At 44.5% G+C, this 20,446-nt stretch overlaps 1 protein-coding gene across 3 annotated transcripts in view; it reads right to left on the reverse strand.

Annotated features, from left to right (window-relative positions):
* Positions 1 to 20,446, reverse strand: part of TPP2 (tripeptidyl peptidase 2) — a 188,680-nt gene that overhangs the window by 29,089 nt on the left and 139,145 nt on the right. For 2 of the 3 annotated variants that reach the window (XM_073569495.1, XM_073569497.1), the window contains exons 22-24: positions 9,375 to 9,619; positions 7,008 to 7,086; positions 2,238 to 2,276 (exon numbers count right to left, since the gene is read on the reverse strand). In XM_073569495.1, the coding sequence (XP_073425596.1) occupies positions 2,238 to 2,276; positions 7,008 to 7,086; positions 9,375 to 9,619 (363 nt within the window). The remainder of the gene's footprint in view (positions 1 to 2,237; positions 2,277 to 7,007; positions 7,087 to 9,374; positions 9,620 to 20,446) is intronic. The other variant, XM_073569496.1, reaches the window with a different exon arrangement.

Here is a 20,446-nt window from a genome sequence, read left to right on the forward strand (position 1 = left end):
CGATGGTCTGTGCCGGCGGTCTGTACGGGCCTCTTGGGGGCCTGTGCCGGCTGTCGGTGGTCTGTGCGGGCCTGCCGGGAGTCTTGTGTGTGTGCAGGCATCGTCCGATGGGACTACATCGGGAGATGCCTGCTACAATGACAGTGATTGACACATTAGCCAATGATGGGACAGTAGTAGTCCCATCATCCGGCTAATGTGTTGAATGTTAAAAAAAAACAAAACAAAACAAAAAAAACAAAAACCCACATACTACATATTTACTACATTCATACAACATACATACTACATTCATACAACATACATGCTACATATATACTACATTCATACAACATACATATATACTACATACATGCTACATATATACTACATTCATACAACATACATGCTACATATATACTACATTCATACAGCATGCATACATACTACATACATACTACATTCATACATGCTACATATATACTACAATCATACAACATATATATTACATTCATACAACATACATATGTATGTAGTATGTACTATGTATGCATGTTGTATGAATGTAGGATATATGTAGTATATATATATATATAGCATGTATGTAGTATGTATGTTGTATGAATGTAGTATATATGTAGCATGTATGTAGTATGTATGTTCTATGAATGTAGTATATATGTAGCATGTATGTAGTATGTATGTTGTATGAATGTAGTATATATGTAGCATGTATGTTGTATGAATGTAGTATATATGTAGCATGTATGTATGTTGTATGAATGTAGTATGAATGTAGTATATATGTAGCATGTATGTATGTTGTATGAATGTAGTATATATGTAGCATGTATGTATGTTGTATGAATGTAGTATATATGTAGCATGTATGTAGTATGTATGTTGTATGAATGTAGTATATATGTAGCATGTATGTAGTATGTTGTATGAATGTAGTATATATGTAGTAAGTATGTTATATGAATGTAGTATATATGTAGCATGTATGTAGTATGTATGTAGTATGTATGTAGTATGTTTTTTGTTTTTTTTACATTCAACACATTAGCCGGAAGATGGGACTACTACTGTCCCATCATTGGCTAATGTGTCAATCACTGTCATTGTAGCAGGCATCGCCCGATGGGACTTGTAGTCCCATCGGACGATGCCTGCACACACACAAGACCCCCGGCAGGCCTGCACAGGCCACTGGCAGACGGCACAGGCCCCCCCGAGAGGCCCGTACAGACCACCGGCAGCCGGCACAGGCCTCCGACAGGCCTGTACAGACCCCCCGAGAGGCCCGTACAGACCACCGGCAGCCGGACAGCCGGCACAGGCCCCCCGACAGGCCCGCACAGAGCCCGCCCGCACATACACACACACACACACACACACACACACACACAGTGTCCGCCCACACTCTTCCCCCCCTCCCGAACAGGATGTACAAGGCAAGAAAGGGTTTTTTTTTTTTTTAATTCCGATATTTCTGTCCCATTGACTTGAATGGGACTTCCGGTATCGGAATCGGCGATACCGATACTTTTTGGGGTATCGGGCCGATCCAATCCGCTCCGATATTTCTGAATATCGGATGGTATCGCTCAACACTACTAATAAGTAAACTTTTGACTTTGCGGTAAGTAATAAAAATGCCTTAAAACATTTTCTCTCTCATTATTCTGGCATTTGGCAAATAAGAATTATGGTAATCTAATTGATCTTAAACGTTAAAAGGTTTATTCCGATTTCATGTCAGACATTGAGAGAAACATGCATGTGTGTCTTTTTATACAGTGTATGTAAACTTCTGGTTTCAACTATATATGTAACAGAAAGCCCCATAAAAAGAACAGGGGGTAATAAAACAAGTGTAAGCTCCTGACATCTCACAACTCACCAAAACCTCTCAAACATCTCTAGTCGAAGACACCTCATGTGACTGAAAAGGGATTATTCAGTGCAGGGAAACAACTGACACATAATGAAATGATCAATAGACAAAACACAAGGCTATCAAGGGAGTTTTTCATATTTAGAGCGGAAGCATGTCTAAATACCAGCTAATCCTAGCTAAATTACCAGGAAAGTGGGAAAAGGTTATAAGGAACGGGCATATGGCATTATGGATAACTTCAGAAAACAATTATAATAGAAGATCAAAACATATCTGTCCTATACATCTCCTGTGCGACAGTTCCAGATTTACAGTATATGCATCATCATGAAGTTAGAGGAACCAACATCAGTACCTTTTTATATTTTCCTTGTCGTTTTGCTGCAGACTGCCCCTGGGAGTTAGAACAACATACTGTAAGAATACATGCACTCTACAAGGAACGGAAAAACCCTCTCACTTCTTAACAAAAATGGAGGTGCAAGATCTGCTATCCTTAGTACTGGACAGTTTAATGTCTACATAGTTATGCTCTGCATATTAATGGGGTTGTCTGATACAACAAAAATCAGAATGATGGGGACAATGCGGCTTGAGCCATTATTTCCAAACAAAAGGAAATAGAAAGTGGTCCCGCCTTTCATACTTGGGACTAGTTTGGGATGCATTTAAAGTTGCTGGAACCCACCAATATGACCTGCTTGAATGAGCCATCATAATAGCTACTTGCTAACAAAATTAAAACAAACACGGAGCCTTAACTTCTTGGGTCTTAAAATCTATTCCTGCATTCTGATTTGGTACCCATATATCAGAGAAGAGGTTTCCTGTTTAGAACTAAGCAATATTTTCTTGCTTTAAAAACAGTCAAGACACGCTGGTTTCCAAGGTAAACGTCGGGTATCCAGGAATCGCGCGGCTCCTGGATACCTGACGTTTACATTATAAACCAGCGTCCTGCCTCGCTGGTCCTGATCGCTGGAGGGCCTGTCTATGTGACAGCTCACCAGCGATCAGCCTAATGATGTCCCAGCGATCCCATCATGTCGGATCGTTGGTGGGATCGCTGGGACAGGGGCCTTTGGCATTGCGGCCATGTATAGGTGTTTTCTCAAATTACAGAAAGTTGGAGTCGAAAAAAGCCCCTGTGGCCACTGTGACAATTACAACTTTACAAGATTTTTTTTTTTATTTTTCATTCAGATTGAGAGATGTGTTTAAAAAAAAAACAAAACACAACACTTGTGACACAAAATCCTGATTTATAAAATAAATCATTCTCCAACAGCTTCTCTTTAAAGGCCTATTAGTTTACAAAGTAGTTTGCAATTAAATGGAAGACTGGCTCCAAGACCATATACTGTAAGTTGTCATTCATGCGCTCTGTCTCTATGATGAGGAACATGTTTGTGCTTCAGGGCGGCCTGTGGACAGGTCTCTCCTTGGCTTTTCTAGCTTAGAGCAGGACGATAAGACTCTGCCTACAGTCCCGCCATGGAGCACGGGAATGTCATTAACTGAAAACTTCTAAACACCGATGAACCCGAAGATGGATTTCTTCATCCCAGGTACAATTTTAATCACTAACCTGATGATGCCTGTAGTTTACTCAGCAAAATCTGCTGACAGGTTCACGTTAAGCCTGGACCACTGTATTATACAAATTAGTTCAATTGCCCCATGGAGAAAACTGGCACAACTGTGCCATAAACACATTAATAAATCTGCTTCATTGTGGGTATCCACTTGGTAAATCAGATTTAAACTGGATACACGTCAGGCTATGTAACCAGACACTAATACTCTGCGTGTACAACAGCAGTGTGTCATAATCCGTGGTTCAGGAGACATGTGGGGTTCTCTGAATGTGGCTCTCCAGCTGTTCTAGAAACCTTTGTGCACCTCATAGCATTACTACGTGAACTAAGGGGACCACTGTGCTAGAGGCACTAAATATGGGAAAGTCACCGAGATGGATCCGGGTAGAAGAATAATTGGCAAAGAAAAAAAGGAGCTAAGAAAAAAGAAAGAGGAGAGAAAGAGGCAAGAAAGACAAAGAGAAAGAAGGGCTTTAGCACGCCTTCAACTTGTAGATAATAGTATTTTTTTTTTTTTTACATGACAGGTTCCCTTTAAAAGGTTGAATGAATCTTTGGTGAATGACTATTCTGCAGACTTAGCCATGCACATCTTAATTGTCCAATACAGCTGTTCAAAGTGGCCATACATGTTCAGGTACTCAGGGAGATATCACAGGAAGGGACATTTGTTAAAAGGTGCTATGCCCTTTAACAGCTGTCAGCCAAATGAGTAAAGCCATTTTCCCCTCCACGATTGTTTCTTACTACAGGAAACCAACTTCTAAGAAAGCACCAGTAGCGTGTGTAAAGATTGCAAGATTTCAATTTTTAATACATGTAAAACAAAAATCTGATGTATATAATAAATATTAATAGTTTAAAATAAGATGGAAGACTAATTGCAGAACTACACAAAATGATTCATATTATGTACAGTGCGCACTGTATATTATGTACCCCGAAGAGGACTGACTTAGGCGGTGCGCTCCGGAAGATTAACAGTTTGGGTTGACGGCATGGTTATGCTGCTAGCCCCAACTCTGCACTCTCTCACAAGCAGTTAGCAGGGGCAACTTTTTCTTTGCAGCAGCAAAGGAGTGCAGGGACAATGTAGCTGGAAGGATTCGGCGATATGGCCAGCTCCATAGCAGCACTTGCACGCGCTCCATGTCTAAGGCTAGTTTCACATTTGCGTTTGGAGGCGCAGCGGACGCTCGCCGTGAAGCTCCGCCCCCTGCAGTGCCTCCTCCGGTCAGCTCCACCTATGGTCGCATGCCGCTGCATGCGGCCTGCGTACACTATCTTTAGCATTTGGTACGCATGCCGTGCGCAGGTATGCTTTTGCCGCCGCATGAGTCCTTTTGACGGTGCGGCGATCGCACCAAAATGCAAAATGTTTCGAAGTATAAATCTACTTCTTCAGGAAAACCACATGTGGATCTGCTGCAGACAATATTGCACTATATGCAGTTTTTACGGAATAAACAGGCGAGTTTAATCTGAGCTTAAAGCTCACTATATTTCTCGGATAAGGCCCTATTTTGCGCTGATCTCTCCTACAGTTTTACTTGGATACCATAAATCCATGTCAGATTGGCTGTATTATCCCAATATGAAAATGGACATAACCACAGTCCTTACAAAAAGATTATATTTTCTTTTGGCAGTATCAGCCTCGCCATGGATAACAGATTTAAAGAAGGATCTTTCACCAAGTATTTCATGTTGAATTATAACCTTTAAATTTTCTTTTTTACTTCACCTCTTCATTACAGAGATATTAGCAATCAAATACTTGGCACCTAATGAGGCAAGTCCAAGTGAGTGTTATTAGATAGTCTTCACTTCTGAGTACTGTATGACACTGACCAATCATAAGCAGGCGACAACATAGAAAGGCAGAAGGACATGTGATGATGCCACATGATCAGAGTCCACAGGTATTGCCAGCCGGAGTGTGTACCCTAAATAAGTAAAGGTACTGTGATATCTTCAGCAAGTGTGAAAATATTAACTGGAGTAAGGTTTAGTTCACACAGAGGTCATTACTTAAATTTTATAGCACAGATCACTAAATGATCCCTGGGGAACATTTTTTTAATTAAGTTTTTGTGCCACTGTAGTGCTGACATCCAAAGGAGCCCAAACTACGGGGAACACTCCCTATAGTCAAACGAAAAGATGATCTTAGTCTGCTATGACCCAGCAGCTCTGCTGGGGAGGAGTCCTGGCATAACATGATCACTAGATCCTACCAGGTAGGGTTGAAACCTCTATTCGCTGAAAAGGGCTTATCGAGAACTGGCAAAACCTGCTCCTGCTAGATTGCAGCAGCTTTACCCCCCCACCATAAATTTACAATGATGTGGGGATACGCCCAGGACCAAGGACAGTACATTTTTTCCAATTACTACATCTTTGATGGTTTGTATCAGGTTTCTTGTTTTGTAATCTATTAAATATCACAAATGACACATTAGTACAGTAGTACAATCCTATACTTATCATAAGAAATGTGGAGGGTTCTGCGCGAGGAAGATTTTTGTACGACTCTGTATTGCCTTTAAAGGGAGAGTGTAGCCAAGTCTTTGCTACTTTGAGAGAATCATAATGTAGGAACATAGACCCCAAATCTAGCAATGTATCAGTTAATGGGCTGCTTGCTGCGGTTTAAGTAATCTCAATAACCTCGAGATGTATACTCTTTAAGATGAAGGTCAAAGTAGAATTTCAGAGGTACAGGATACTTTTAGGATTCAGTAGATTGAATGCAGAAATTACATCTTGCATTTTCCAATCTAAGATCAGTGGAAAGATGCCATGCTTCACTTGCCATTAGGACAACCCCTTGCAAAGTCCGATTGAGACATGTAGATATCACAGAGGGGAGTCACTTGCTTGGGACTTTTTAGGAGCCAGAACAGACTCATTTTAAGAGCACTTCACGTTTTTGGTGCACTTTAATTACATGAGCAGCAAATCAACTAAATGGCTGCTATGTTATACTACATTTCCTGGCATATTTGGTACGAGTGAAATGCATGACTATTCACACCTTCTTTAAAGCGTTATCTGCTCTTTAGGGGTAGGTGCCAGCTGCATTTTAAATGGGGATTTGCACGATAAGGTGACCCCGTTAATTAAAGATAATAAATATCCTTCTAAACTTAGTCTGTTTTACAAACACAACTGCAGATTGCGTCACAGCTAACCCGCATTGGCGTACTTATAAGGCTTACCTTATGCCAGGATGGTGCTGCATCGTTCTACAATATTACTGAAAGTGCAGTGATTACTACATAAAATAGGTATTATTGTTATATTAGTCGCTTCGGAGCCAAAGTCTTTGAGTCCAAAACATACTAACCACTTGCCATTCAACTATGCAAAAAGAAATGGATGGAAACCACAAGGCTGGCATTATTATAATTAACTAAGATAAGGAAAAATACTTTTCAAATGGGTATTCTATGAAGTGCAAAGTAAGCTAAAAGCAAGTGACAGATCATCAGCAGAGGTATAAAAAAGGAGTACAAAATACTTACAGCTTTCTTGCCTAGTTCTGTCTTAGACAGTGTCAGCGTGCCACTTAGATAGCAGCCAGGACCAGCGCCCTTGGGTACTCTGTTAAACAGATTCATAGAATGACAGTGGTTCTCTAAGGAACTGGAAATAGCAAATACAGTCATATGTAAAAGTTTGGGCACCCCTAATTAATGTTAACCTTTTTTCTTTATAACAATTTTGTTTTTTGCAACAGCTATTTCAGTTTCACATATCTAATAACTGATGGACTCTGTTATATTTCTGGATTCAAATGAGGTTTATTGTACTAACAGAAAATGTGCAATCTGCATTTAAACAAAATTTGACCGGTGCAAAAGTATGCGCACCCTTATCATTTTCTTGATTTGAACACTCCTAACTACTTTTTACTGACTTCCTGAAGCACTAAATTGGTTTTGTAACCTCATTGAGCTTTGAACTTCATAGCCAGGTGTATCAAATCATGAGAAAAGGTATTTAAAGGTGGCCACTTGCAAGTAGTTCTCCTATTTGATTGTCCTATGAAGAGTGGCATCATGGGCTCCTCAAAACAACTCTCAAATGATCTGAAAACCAAGATTATTCAACATAGCTTTTCAGGGGAAGGATAAAAAAAGTTGTCTCAGAGATTTAACCTGTCAGTTTCCACTGTGAGGAACATAGTAAGGAAATGGAAGAACACAGGTACGGTTCTTGGCCTGCCACTTCTGGGCTTAACAAGAAAAATATCAGAAAGGCAGAGAAGAAGAATGGTGAGAACAGTCAAGGACAATCTACAGACCACCTCCAAAGACCTGCAGCATCATCTTGCTGCAGATGGTGTCACTGTGCATCGGTCAACAATACAGCGCACTTTGCACAAGGAGAAGCTGTATGGGAGAGTGATGCGAAAGAAGCCGTTTCTGCAAGCACGCCACAAACAGTCGCCTGAGGTATGCAAAAGCACATTTGGACAAGCCAGTTACATTTTGGAAGAAGGTCCTGTGGACTGATGAAACAAAGATTGAGTTGTTTGGTCATACAAAAAGGCGTTATGCATGGAGGCTAAAAAAACACAGCATTCCAAGAAAAACACTTGCTATCCACAGTAAAATTTGGTGGAGGTTCCATCATGCTTTGGCCAATGCCGGCACCGGGAATCTTGTTAAAGTTGAGGGTCACATGGATTCAACTCAGTATCAGCAGATTCTTGACAATAATGTTCAAGAATCAGTGACGAAGTTGAAGTTACGCAGGGGATGGATAATTCAGCAAGGCAATGATCCAAAACACCGCTCCAAATCTACTCAGGCATTCATGCAGAGGAACAATTACAATGTTCTGGAATGGCCATCCCAGTCACCAGACCTGAATATCATTGAACATCTGTGGTATGATTTGAATTTGGCTGTGCATGCTCGGCGACCATCAAACTTAACTTGAACTGGAATTGTTTTGTAAACAGGAATGATCACAAATACCTTCATCCAGGATCCAGGAACTCATTAATAGCTACAGGAAGCGACTAGAGGCTGTTATTTTTGCAAAAGGAGGATCTACGAAATATTAATGTCACTTTTATGTTGAGGTGCCCATACTTTTGCACCGGTCAAATTTTATTAAAATGCAGATTGCCTATTTTCTGTTAGTACAATAAACCTCATTTGAATCCAGAAATGTAACTGAGTCCATCAGTTATTAGAATTTGCTGTTGCAAAAACCAAAATTGTTATAAAGAAAAAAGGTTAACATTAATAGGGGTGCCCAAACTTTTACATATGACTGTACATTTCATGGACTCATTTATTAAAGGCTTACCATGACATAAAAGAGCACAATATAAAAATACCTAGAGGTACAGAAATGGGTTTAGCTTTTCACAGTGGCAAAATTAACGATCAGCCAATTCAAGGAAAACTTTCAATGACTGATCTAAATGCTGAAAACAACCTATATGACAAATCATAGAATCATAGAATCATAGAATCGTAGAGTTGGAAGGGACCTCCTGGGCCATCTGGTCCAACCCCCTGCTCAAAGCAGGATCCGCAAACCGAGATATTAGTCTGTAGTTAACTTTACAGCATAAAATTACCATATTATATAGGAAAAAAATCTTATCACATCCAGTGCAGTCAATGCCTGGGGTTAAGAAAGCAAGGGTATGTGGTCACCTCTCGTTTCCCAGTGAAGCGAGAGCCCCATCTGAGATCCTGTGCAGGTCTTAGGTAATTACGCCATACAGACTGACTATACCATGGGTGTTCGAGATGGGAATACCTCTAATTCTACATTCACCTTTGGACCAAGTGCAGACATTTCCTCCACATACCCAAACAATAACTCTGAATATGACAGTAGGTTGAGTGTTTCCACTAGTTACTTACTTATCATCAGGTAGCATTGTAATAAAGAAAGGCTGGCTGTGCTTTGGAGCCAAGGTTATAGTGTTTGCCTTTTTCTTCCCTAAGAGGGCCATGCTGTGACTTTCATATATATCTAGACTCAATGTGTTGGCCATCCTGTGAGAAATCACAAAAGGAAGGTCCTTCAAACGCTCCAGCTCATTTAATTGCTCATGACGAACCTGCATCCTTATAGTATAGTCTCCCTTTTCAAGCTTCACAGAGTACTAAAAGAAAAAACAATAAAAGACATTAATCTCTATGAAACAAAAAACAATAAAAGACATTAATCTCCATGAAACAACACAATAGTGCAATGCATCACGAAGACATGCAGGCGGCGAATGGCTGCCCTCACCTCTCCATAACTGCGTGGAAAGTGGTCCCATGATATCTTCAAAAATTACAAATCATAGCTTGTAAGTTAAAGTCACAGAAAATATCTTAAATGGGTTGTCCGCTACTGGACAAGTCCCTCCTAAAGGCCTAAGGACTCTATATAAAATGTAGTAAAAAAAAAAAAAAAAGATTTTTGTGTACTCACCGTAAAATCTCTCTCTTAGCCTCTAATTGGGGGACACAGAACCATGGGTGTTATGCTGCTGTCCACTAGGAGGCGACACTATGCATAATCTGAAAAAGATTAACTTTGGCTCCTCCTCTGCAGTATACAACCCTGGACGGCGTCAGCCTTCTCCAGTTTTGTGCAAAAGCATTAGGAGGAACATAACCAAATAACAAAACCATGCCTGTAAGAAGGCTACTATGTACGAGCTCAAAGAACAATATCAGAACTCAACCGTAAACGACGGCCCATAAGGGCAACAGGGTGGGAGCTGTGTCCCCCAATTAGAGGCTAAGAGAAAGAGATTTTACGGTGAGTACACAAAAATCTCCTTTACTCTGTCGCCTCATTGGGGGACGCAGAACCATGGGACGTCTCAAAGCAGTCCCTGGGTGGGAAGCAATGGACGAATATTGTGCTAGCAGGTCCCTAAATTTGGGGCACTGCCGCCTGCAGAACCAGTCTACCCAGGCTCGCATCCGCTGAGGACTGGGTATGAACACTGTAGTGTTTCGTAAACGTGTGTAGGCTAGTCCAAGTGGCCGCCTTACACACTTGTTGTGCCGAAGCCTGGTACCGAATGGCCCAGGAGGCCCCTACTGCCCGTGTAGAGTGTGCCGTGATACCGGCCGGAAGAGGGGAACTGTTAAGTCGGTAGGCCTCATGTACTGTGGACTTGATCCACCTGGCAAGGGTAGCCTTGGAAGCCGGCGACTACCTTCTGGAAGAATGAAAAGGGAATCAGACTTTCGGAAAGGTGCAGTCCTGGACACGTAAATCCGCAATGCTCTGACGAGGTCAAGCGTATGCAGAGCCTTCTCCACTCTATGAACCGGAAGCGGGCAAAGGGATGGCAGTGAAATCTCCTCATTGAGGTGAAAGTTGGACACAACCTTCGGAAGGAAGGATGGTACCGTGCGGAGAACCACCTTGTCCTGGTGAAAGGCTAGGAAAGGCCGTCTGCAGGAAAGTGCTGACAATTCCGACACTCTGCGTAACGAGGTGATCGCCACTAGAAAAACCACTTTCTGAGACAGAATGGAGAGTGGAACTCCTCTAAGAGGTTCGAAGGGTGGAGCTTGCAATGCTGTCAGGACCAGATTGAGGTCCCATATATCCAGTGGACGTTTGTAGGGAGGAACCAATCGGGAAACTCCCTGGATGAAAGTCCTTACTTGCGGTTTAGTAGCAATGCGCTTTTGAAAAAGGACTGAAAGCGCCGACACCTGACTTAAGCGAGCCTAAGGATAGCTTGGCGTCTAGACCCGATTGAAGAAAACCTAGTACCTTCGGGAGGGAATAAGGGAGTGGGACTTGTCCATGAGATTCGCACCAAGAAAAGAAAGCTCTCCAGGTACGATAATAGATCTTGGCGGAGGCAGGCTTCCTTGCCCTGATCATAGTCGCAATGACTGCCGGTGAAAAACCTACCTGGGTTAGAATCCAGGTTTCAAGGGCCATGCCGTCAAATTGAGAGCCCCTGAATTCTGATGGAAGAACAGACCTTGAGACAGAAGGTCATGACGGTCGGGTAGACGCCAGGGGACGTCTGCTGTAAGTTGAACGATGTCGGCGTACCATGTACATCTGGGCCAGTCTGGCGCGATGAGGATGGTTGGAACTCCCTCTTGCTTGATCTTCCTCACGACCCTGGAGATTAGGGAGAGGGGTGGAAAAATGTACAGGAGTCGGAACTGGGACCTGTCATGGACCAGGGCATCCGCTCCGAGCGACCGCGGGTCGTGTATCCTGGCCATGAAATTGGGGACCTTGGTATTGAGATGGGATGCCATTAGGTCCACCTCCGGTGTTCCCCAGCGTTGACAGATCTGGTAAAAAATCTCGGGATGGAGAGACCACTCCCCCGAGTCCATTCCTTGCCTGCTGAGGAAGTCGGCTTCCCAGTTTTCTACACCCGGAATGTGGACCGCAGAAAGTACCGACCTCGTGTCTTCCGCCCAGCGGAGGATACGCGCCACTTCTCTCATCGCCTGGGCGCTGCGGGCCCCGCCTTGGTGGTTCACGTATGCCACAGCTGTGGCATTGTCCGACTGTATCCGTATGTGCGAGGCTGCAAGCAAGTGATGAAAGGCTCTCAGTGCCAAGAGGATGGCCCTGATTTCCAGAATATTGATGGGCAATGTCACTTCCCTCGGTGACCACTTGCCCTGTGATGTAGGTGCACCGCCCCCCAGCCTGTCAGGCTTGCATCGGTAGTCAGGATCTTCCATTGTCCTGAGAGAAAGGGCTTCCCTCGTGTAAGCGAGGTTGGGTTGAGCCACCAATGCAGGGACCTCCTGGTTGACGACATCAACCTGAACTCCCTGTCGAGGGAGAAGGGATTCCTGTCCCAAGAGCTGAGTATGGCTAGTTGAAGGACCCTGAGGTGAAACTGGGCAAATGGCACTGCCTCTATTGCTGCTGCCATCCGGCCGAGGACTCTCATGGCAAACCGGAGAGATCGAGGAGGACTGCGAAGGAGTGTACGAACTCCCAGACGGATGGCCAGTGTCTTGTCCTTGGGAAGGAGCACCAGGCCCCTGGAGGTGTCGAATAACATTCCCAGGAATGTTAGAGTCTGACTTGGGATAGTCGACGATTTCTGTAGGTTGACTAGCCATCCCAGGCGACTCAGTGTGTCTATTGTGATTGAGACACTGACCTCGCAGTCTTTGAAAGTGGGAGACTTGATGAGGTGGTCGTCCAGGTACGGGATGACTAGAATTCCTCTTGAGTGCAGAACGTCCATGGTGGCCGCCATGACTTTGGTGAACGTTCTTGGAGCCGTGGCGAGTCCGAACGGAAGGGCGACAAACTGATAGTGGTTTTGGTTGACCGCGAACCTGAGAAACCTTTGGTGGGCGGGGGCAATTGGTATGTGCAGATACGCATCCTGTATGTCTATGGAGGCAAGGTATTCTCCCTGCTCCATGGATGCAATGATGGACCGGAGGGACTCCATGCGGAAGTGACAGACCCGTACATAATTGTTGAGCTGTTTTAGGTCCAGTATGGGTCGGAGGCTGCCTCCTTTCTTGGGGACTACGAACAGATTTGAGTAGAACCATCGGAATCTCTCGTTCGCGGGAACCGGCACCACAACTCCTGCTTGAAGGAGAGAGGAGACCACTTGGTGGAAAGCACGAGCCTTGTCTGGTGGTGTTGGAGGAATAGAAAGGAAGAACCGGTTCGGTGGAGCGGAAGTGAACTCTATCTTGTATCCGGAAGACACTATTTCCCTGACCCACCTGTATTCTGTAACAGGCAGCCAGACTTGATGGAAGAGTAAAAGTCAGCCGCCTACTGGTGGGGTGTCTTCCGGAGTTCGTGAGTCATGATGAAGCGAAGTTCTGAGGTTTTCCTCCCTTGGGTTTCGCTTGGCCTGCTTTCGACTGCCAAGACTTGTCCGGTCGCTGCTGCGTCCGTGGGTTGTCCCTGCGTGGAGAGCGGTTACGGTTTTGCGCTGGGCGCGAGACGGACCAGCCCGAGGAATTCCGAAAGGATCGGAATCGCGTCTGGTTTCTTTGTTTAAACGTGCGTTTCGGTTTTAGTTGAGGGAGAGAGGTACTCTTACCCCCAGTGGCATTGGCTATCATTGTGTCCAGCTTTTCGCCGAAAAGTCTTCCAGTAAGATACGGAAGTCGCGTGAGGGACTTCTTTGAGGCCGCATCCGCTTTCCATTCTCGCAGCCAGAGGATGCGTCGGATCGTGATGGCGTTTGATGCTATTCCCGCTACACCACTTGCGGAATCCAGGGCTGCATGAAGCATGTAGTCTGCTACCACTGCTATCTGGACCGCTTGGTCCGAGAGCTCGGGATTTGAAGCTTGAAGACCCTCCTGCAGGTTTTTGGCCCAAGCCAGGATGGCCTTGGCCGCCCAAACTGAAGCAAACGCAGGGCCCAAAGAGGCGCCTGCCGCTTCGAAAATAGAAAGAGCCATGCGTTCTACTTGCCGGTCTGCTGCGTCCCTGAGGGTTGAGCTATCTGGCAGAGAGAGTAAGGTCTGCGCTGCTAGCCTAGAAACCGGGGGGTCCACTTCAGGTGGATCTGTCCATTGTTTGGTGTCTGTCCGTGGGAAGGGGTACTTCGCTTCCAAATATTTGCGATTAGCAAATTTTTTCTCAGGCTGCGCAAACTGTTTGGTAAGTATTTCCTCAAACTCATGGTGATTAGGGAAGACCTTAGGTGGTTTCTGAACACTTTCGAAGCAAATCCTATGTTCTGGGACTTCCAGGGCCGACTCTGGAATTTTTAGCACCCGATGAATGGCAGAGATTATGTCCTCAACTAGCGCTGTATTGCTAGGGGGAGAAGGCACCACGGACCTCTCCGTTTCGTTATCTGAGTCGGAGTCACAGATGCCCTCCGAATCCTGTGCCTTACTAAGGTGATCCCTGGAGGGCGACCTGGGGCAGGGGTCTTCTGTGGTGGGGGATCTCTGTGGTAAATTGCACTGTCTGTCTGTGACAGGAGACTGCCTAGGAGACCTGGAATGACGCTGTCTCTCCCTGGGGGGGGGGGGGGACCTTGTGCTATAGGCCGACTCAGGTGATCGAGACCTGTGGGTCCGCTTACGTCTGTGAGAGTTGGAAGCAGCATGTTCCTTGAAACAAGCTTGTTTGCTGTGTAACGTCCATAGCCGGGGCCCTCTGAGTTGCCCATTCCAGCGTGGCCTGTGACACTGAAGCGTCAGTAGGGACTCCCTGGGTTTCTGACCCAGAGTTATGGATGCAGTCCCGGCAGTGCAGATACGTGCTACCACTAGGGAGCGTGGCTTTGCAGGCTGTGCAGAATGCATAGAAACATTCCTGCCTGGTTCTCTTCCTTGAGCCCGGCATAGTGCACAGAGGCTGGCTATCAGGGATCGTACAGGGGTGGCTACGCAGAGGAAACCCACAGAGAGCCTTCTAGGAAGTACGGATTCACAGCTGAGTAATGAAAACCCAGCTGTGAGCTTACCCCACCGGTGTGCCCCTAGGTCCAGCGCCGACAGATCCTAGTTCTGTGCCCCCCGGAGACCGCTGTGATGCTCCTCTCCTGGATCTCATCCAAAAAAAATGGCCACCGGGACTCTGAGGAGAGGGAGGAGGGGGCGGAGAGCTGAAAAGGGCACGCTGGGCTTGTAAAAACGCGCCCTTTCTGCCTCAATCCGCCCCTTCTATGACACTCCAGCGTGTCATTTTAGTCATCCGGGGGGCGGGGAAAAGGCGGCGGCTTCGGCTAGGCCGAAGCCGCGGTCTAGATTAGAGGCCTGATGCCCTGGAGGGCTCCAGAGCGGCGCGGTAGTCCGGGAGGGGTCGGATTTGCACCGGACCCCCCCGGAATGGGCGACTGGCTAGCGGTGGGGGGTCCCTGGAGCACCATGGAGCCACTGCTGCTGCAGAGGCAGGGGAGCAGAAAGCCCTGTCTCTGCTGTGCCACGTCTGCCTGCACCCTCCCCCGGCCCCAGCAGGATCCCACAGCTGGGCTGGGGTCCCTGGTGCAGAATGCTGTCTGTACTCCGACCCTACCTGTGGCGTCTCAACCTAATGCCCCCTGCGGGGGATTAGGGAGGGTGCGTCTGTCACCGTCAGGGGGTCTTCATCCTTGCCTCAACCTCAACCCAGACCCTGAAGGGGGTTGGGGAAGGAGGGGGGGGGGTCTCAACTTCGGACCAGTACCCGAGGGACTGGGGAAGGAGCGACATGGGGAACCGCCATCTCCACTTCAACTGGGCACCCCTAAAAAAGGGGGCCAAAGAAGGAGCCATGCCGGGAGTCTCGCTGGAGACCCACTTTTCTTCATCTGTTCCGACGAAAGGAAAAAAAGAAAAAAGGTGTGCCTCCTTGCGACACTAAGCAAAAACTGGAGAAGGCTGACGCCGTCCAGGGGTGTATACTGCAGGAGGAGCCAAAGTTAATCTTTTTCAGATTATGCATAGTGTCGCCTCCTAGTGGACAGCAGCATAACACCCATGGTTCTGTGTCCCCCAATGAGGCGACAGAGTAAAAACACACACACAAACACATACCCCTACAGGATTGACGCCATTGCAGCGAGGTTGGCCCTCACATGACATTTATGTCACATAAGCGCTGCAGCCAAGCAATGCCATGTGAGTGCTAGAAGAAAACACCAGTCTGGGAGGAAAGGATAGGATTCATTTTTTTAAGGCATCATAGCATAACCAAAATGTGATGGAAGATCAAGTTACTATTATAAATTAAAGGGGATGTCTGGCCTTAGGATACTAGTCTGCAGTCATTCTACGTGTACTTGGTGAGGATTTTCCAGAGTCAGGAGCAGAGGATGCGTTTCTGCAAACATGCAAATTGCATACAGGTCACGTGCTGTCTAAATGTGCACAGCCTCTCTCAACGTAAGGATACTGAGCGAGGCAGGACACGTCTAGTCATATTGTGCCCAGAAGAATGCAAATTGCATACTTATAGGCACATGACCGACTGCCGATAGCACTGCTAGAGAAATATCAAAGTGCGCAGTGCCCACAATGTAAGGATTCACAAGGGTATGTGCACATCTCTCTCTGTATTCTCTCCCTCTCTCCTCCAGAGGCACAAGGGAGAAAATTCACAAATCTGCAGACCAAAAACGCATTACAATCCGCAGGAACTCCACATACGTTTTCCCCTGCGTTTTCTGCCAAGAGATGCGGATTTTGTGCAGAAAATTCTGCAGACAAACCTGCAACGTGTGCACAAACCCTAAGTCTACAGTCACATTGAACGACTGCAGACGTGCACCTTAAGGCCGGACAGCCCCCTATAATGCAATAAGCAAACTGTGCTACAACTGGAATAAAAAAAAAAAAGTCTGGCCAAATGTTGCACATATCCATAGGAAATGAAGGTATAACCAGTCCAGGCAATGCTCTGTAAGGCTCTTTTTATATTTACAATGGAGGCTATGTCTGATTCTACACTGGAAACAATATTGGCCACTTCTTAGCTTACTATAGAAACACATGGGCCATGCACACAGTGAACAAATCTGTAGGACAGTGTTCACACCACCAAAAGAATGAAACACAGAAAAACACAGTATAACAAACGTATAAATATACTATGTTGTAAAAAAGTAACCGTAAACCGCAAGTGCTAGTAAAAAGATGATCACGAAACAGGGTATTTGGTTGATACGTTTTTTGCTAAATTACCTTTCTGAATCCTGCTCATATAGGTACTATACACATGTTCAGGTTTTAAATACATCGGTTAGGGACTGCTCTGATATGGGTATACCTTGACGTTTGGTAGAGCGGCTTAGTATACACTCCCTGACCGAAGTTATGTCGCTTATCCATGTTATGTAAATAAAAGCTGATAACCTGACGCTAAATTCATCCATTGGTTGTATAAATTATTCTTTTGAAAGCCGAAAGCCTCCAAAATGTGGTTTAGGTTAAGAAAATAAATTGGCATCAATGTAGAAATATTGATCATTTAATGGGCACAGAAGTCAGATTTTGGCAAGACAAAAGTTTAGTCGGCCACAGAAAGTAATGTGATATTCAAACAAAAAATTAACTTAAAATACAAATATATGGTGCATAACATTGCTGAATGAAGTTGTGGTGCTATTAGAGTCATATTTAATATTTTGTGCGACTTCCATGAGCTTGAAGAGACTGCATCCATGCAGTTCAACAATGATTCATACAATTTATTAATGAAGTCATCAGGAATAGCAAAGAATGCAGTCTTACATGCCTCCCAGAGTTCATCTAGATTCTCTGGTTTTGTCTTCCAAGCTTCCTCTTTCATCCTACCCCAAACATGCTCAATGATGTTCATGTCTGTGACTGGGCTGGCCAGTCCTTGAGCACCTTGATCTTTTTTGCCTGGAGGAACTTTGTTGTAGAGATGGATGTATGAGATGGAGCACCATCCTGCGGCAGAATTTGACCCCTTTCATGATTTGGAATATAATATAAGAGGTAGCTAATACTACTTGATATTTTAGGCTATTGATATTGCCTTCCACCTTGCAAATATGTTTCGCACAACCCCATACTGAATGTAACCCCAGACCATGATCTTTCCACCACCAAATTTAACTGTCTTGCCAAAATCTGACCATTCTGTGTCTCTTAAATGATCAATATTTCTGCATTGATGCCAATTTATTTTCTTAACCTAAACCACATTTCGGAGGGTTTCAGCTTTCAAAAGAATAATTTATACAACCAATGGATGAATTTAACCTCAGGTTATAAGCTTTTATTTACATAACATGGATAAGAGACATAACTTCTGTCAGGGAGTGTATTCTAAGCCGCTCTACCAAACGTCAAGGTATACCCATATCAGAGCAGTCCCTAACCGATGTATTTAAAACCTGAACATGTGTATAGTACCTATATGAGCAGGATTCAAAAAGGTAATGTCCGATGTGGACTTGCTATGGAAGACGGCTTATATGTGCATGGCCCACAAGGGAGAGGTGGAGACCTCCTTAATCTTGCAAAAACAAGAAAAATTGAATAGAAACACATGGGCTATGCACACAGTTAACAAGTCTCAACCAAATACCCTGTTTTGTTATTTTTTACTAGCACTTGCTGTTTCCTGTTACTTTTTTACAACAGAGTATTTTTATACGTTTGTTATACTGTCTTTTTCTGTTGCAGTCTTTTGGTGGTGTGAACACTGTCCTACAGACTTGTTCACGGTGTGCATGGCCCATGTGTTTCTATCCAGTTTGTTTGTTTTTGCAAGATTAAGTAGGTCTCCACCCCTCCCTTGTGGACCATGCACATATAAGCAGTCTTCCATAGCGTGTCAACATCGGACATTACCTTTCTGAATCCTGCTCATATAGGTACTATACACATGTTCAGGTTTTAAATACACTGGTTGGGGACGGTTCTGATATGGGTATACCTTGATGTTTGGTAGAGAGGCTTAGTATACATTTTTTGCAAAAAACGTATCAACCAAATACCTGTTTTGTTATCTTTTTACTAGCACTTGCTGTTTACTGTTACTTTTTTACAACAGAGTATTTTTATACGTTTGTTATACTTTGTTTTTCTGTGTTTCTTAGCATATTATGTACAGTGGGTACGGAAAGTATTGAGACCCCTTTACATTTATCACTTTTTGTTTCATTGCAGCCATTTGGTAAAGTCAAAAAAATTCATTTTTTTAACACTAATGTACACTCTGCACACCATCTTAACTGAAAAAACAAATGTACAAATTTTTGCAAATCTATTAAAAAAGAAAAACTGAAATATAACATGGTCATAAGTATTCAGACCCTTTGCTCGGACACTCATATTTAAGTCACATGCTGTCCATTTCCTTGTGATCCTCCTTGAGATGGATCTACTCCTTCATTGGAGCCCAGCTGTTTTATTAAACAAATAGGACTTGATTTGGAAAGGCACACACCTGTCTATACAAGACCTCACAGTTCACAGTGCATGTCAGACCAAATGAGACTCATGAGGTCAAAAGGAACAGGCCAAGGAGCTCAGAGACTGAATTGTGACAAGGCACACATCTGACCAAGGTTACAAAAGAATTTCTGCAGTACTCATGGTTCCTAAGAGCACAGTGGCCTCCATAATCCTTAAATGGAAGACGTTTGGGACCACCAGAAGTCTTCCTAGACCTGGCCGTCCAGCTAAACTGAACAATCGTGGGAGAAGAGCCATGGTGAGAGAGGTAAAGAAGAACCCCAAGATCACTGTAGCTGAGCTCCACAGATGCAGTAGGAAGATGGGAGAAATTTCTACAAAGTCAACTATCACTGCAGCCCTTCACCAGTCGGGCCTTTATGGCAGAGTGGCCCGACGGAAGCCTCTCCTCAGTGCTAGACATATGAAAGCCCGCGTAGAGTTTGCTAAAAAAAAAAAAACACATGAAGGACTCCCAGACTATGAGAAATATGATTCTCTGGTCTGATGAGACGAAGATAGAACTTTTTGGTGATAATTCTAAGCGGTATGTGTGGAGAAAACCAGGCACTGCTCATCACCTGACCAATACAATCCCAACTGTGAAACATGGTGGTGTCAGCATCATGTTATGGGGTGTTTTTCAGCTGCAGTGACATGACTGGTTGCAACTGAAGGAAACATGAATGCGGCCAAGTACAGAGATATCCTGGATGAAAACCTTTTCCAGAGTGCTCTGGACCTCAGACTTGGCCGAAGGTTCACCTTCCAACAAGACAATGACCCTAAGCACACAGCTAAAATAACAAAGGAGTGGCTTCAGAACAACTCTGTGACCATTCTTGACTGGCACAGCCAGAGCCCTGACCTAAACCCAATTGAGCATCTCTGGAGAGACCTGAAAATGGCTGTCCACCAATGTTCACCATCCAACCTGACGGAAATGGAGAGAATCTGCAAGGAAAAATGGCAGAAGATCCCGAAATACAGGTGTGAAAAACTTGTTGCATCATTCCCAAGAAGACTCATGGCTGAATATTTATGACCATGTGATATTTCAGTTTTCTTTTTTAATAAATTTGCAA

The sequence above is a fragment of the Dendrobates tinctorius genome, unplaced genomic scaffold (assembly GCF_039654945.1).
Source record: "Dendrobates tinctorius isolate UK_male_01 unplaced genomic scaffold, ASM3965494v1 ptg000026l, whole genome shotgun sequence".
NCBI lineage: Eukaryota > Metazoa > Chordata > Amphibia > Anura > Dendrobatidae > Dendrobates > Dendrobates tinctorius.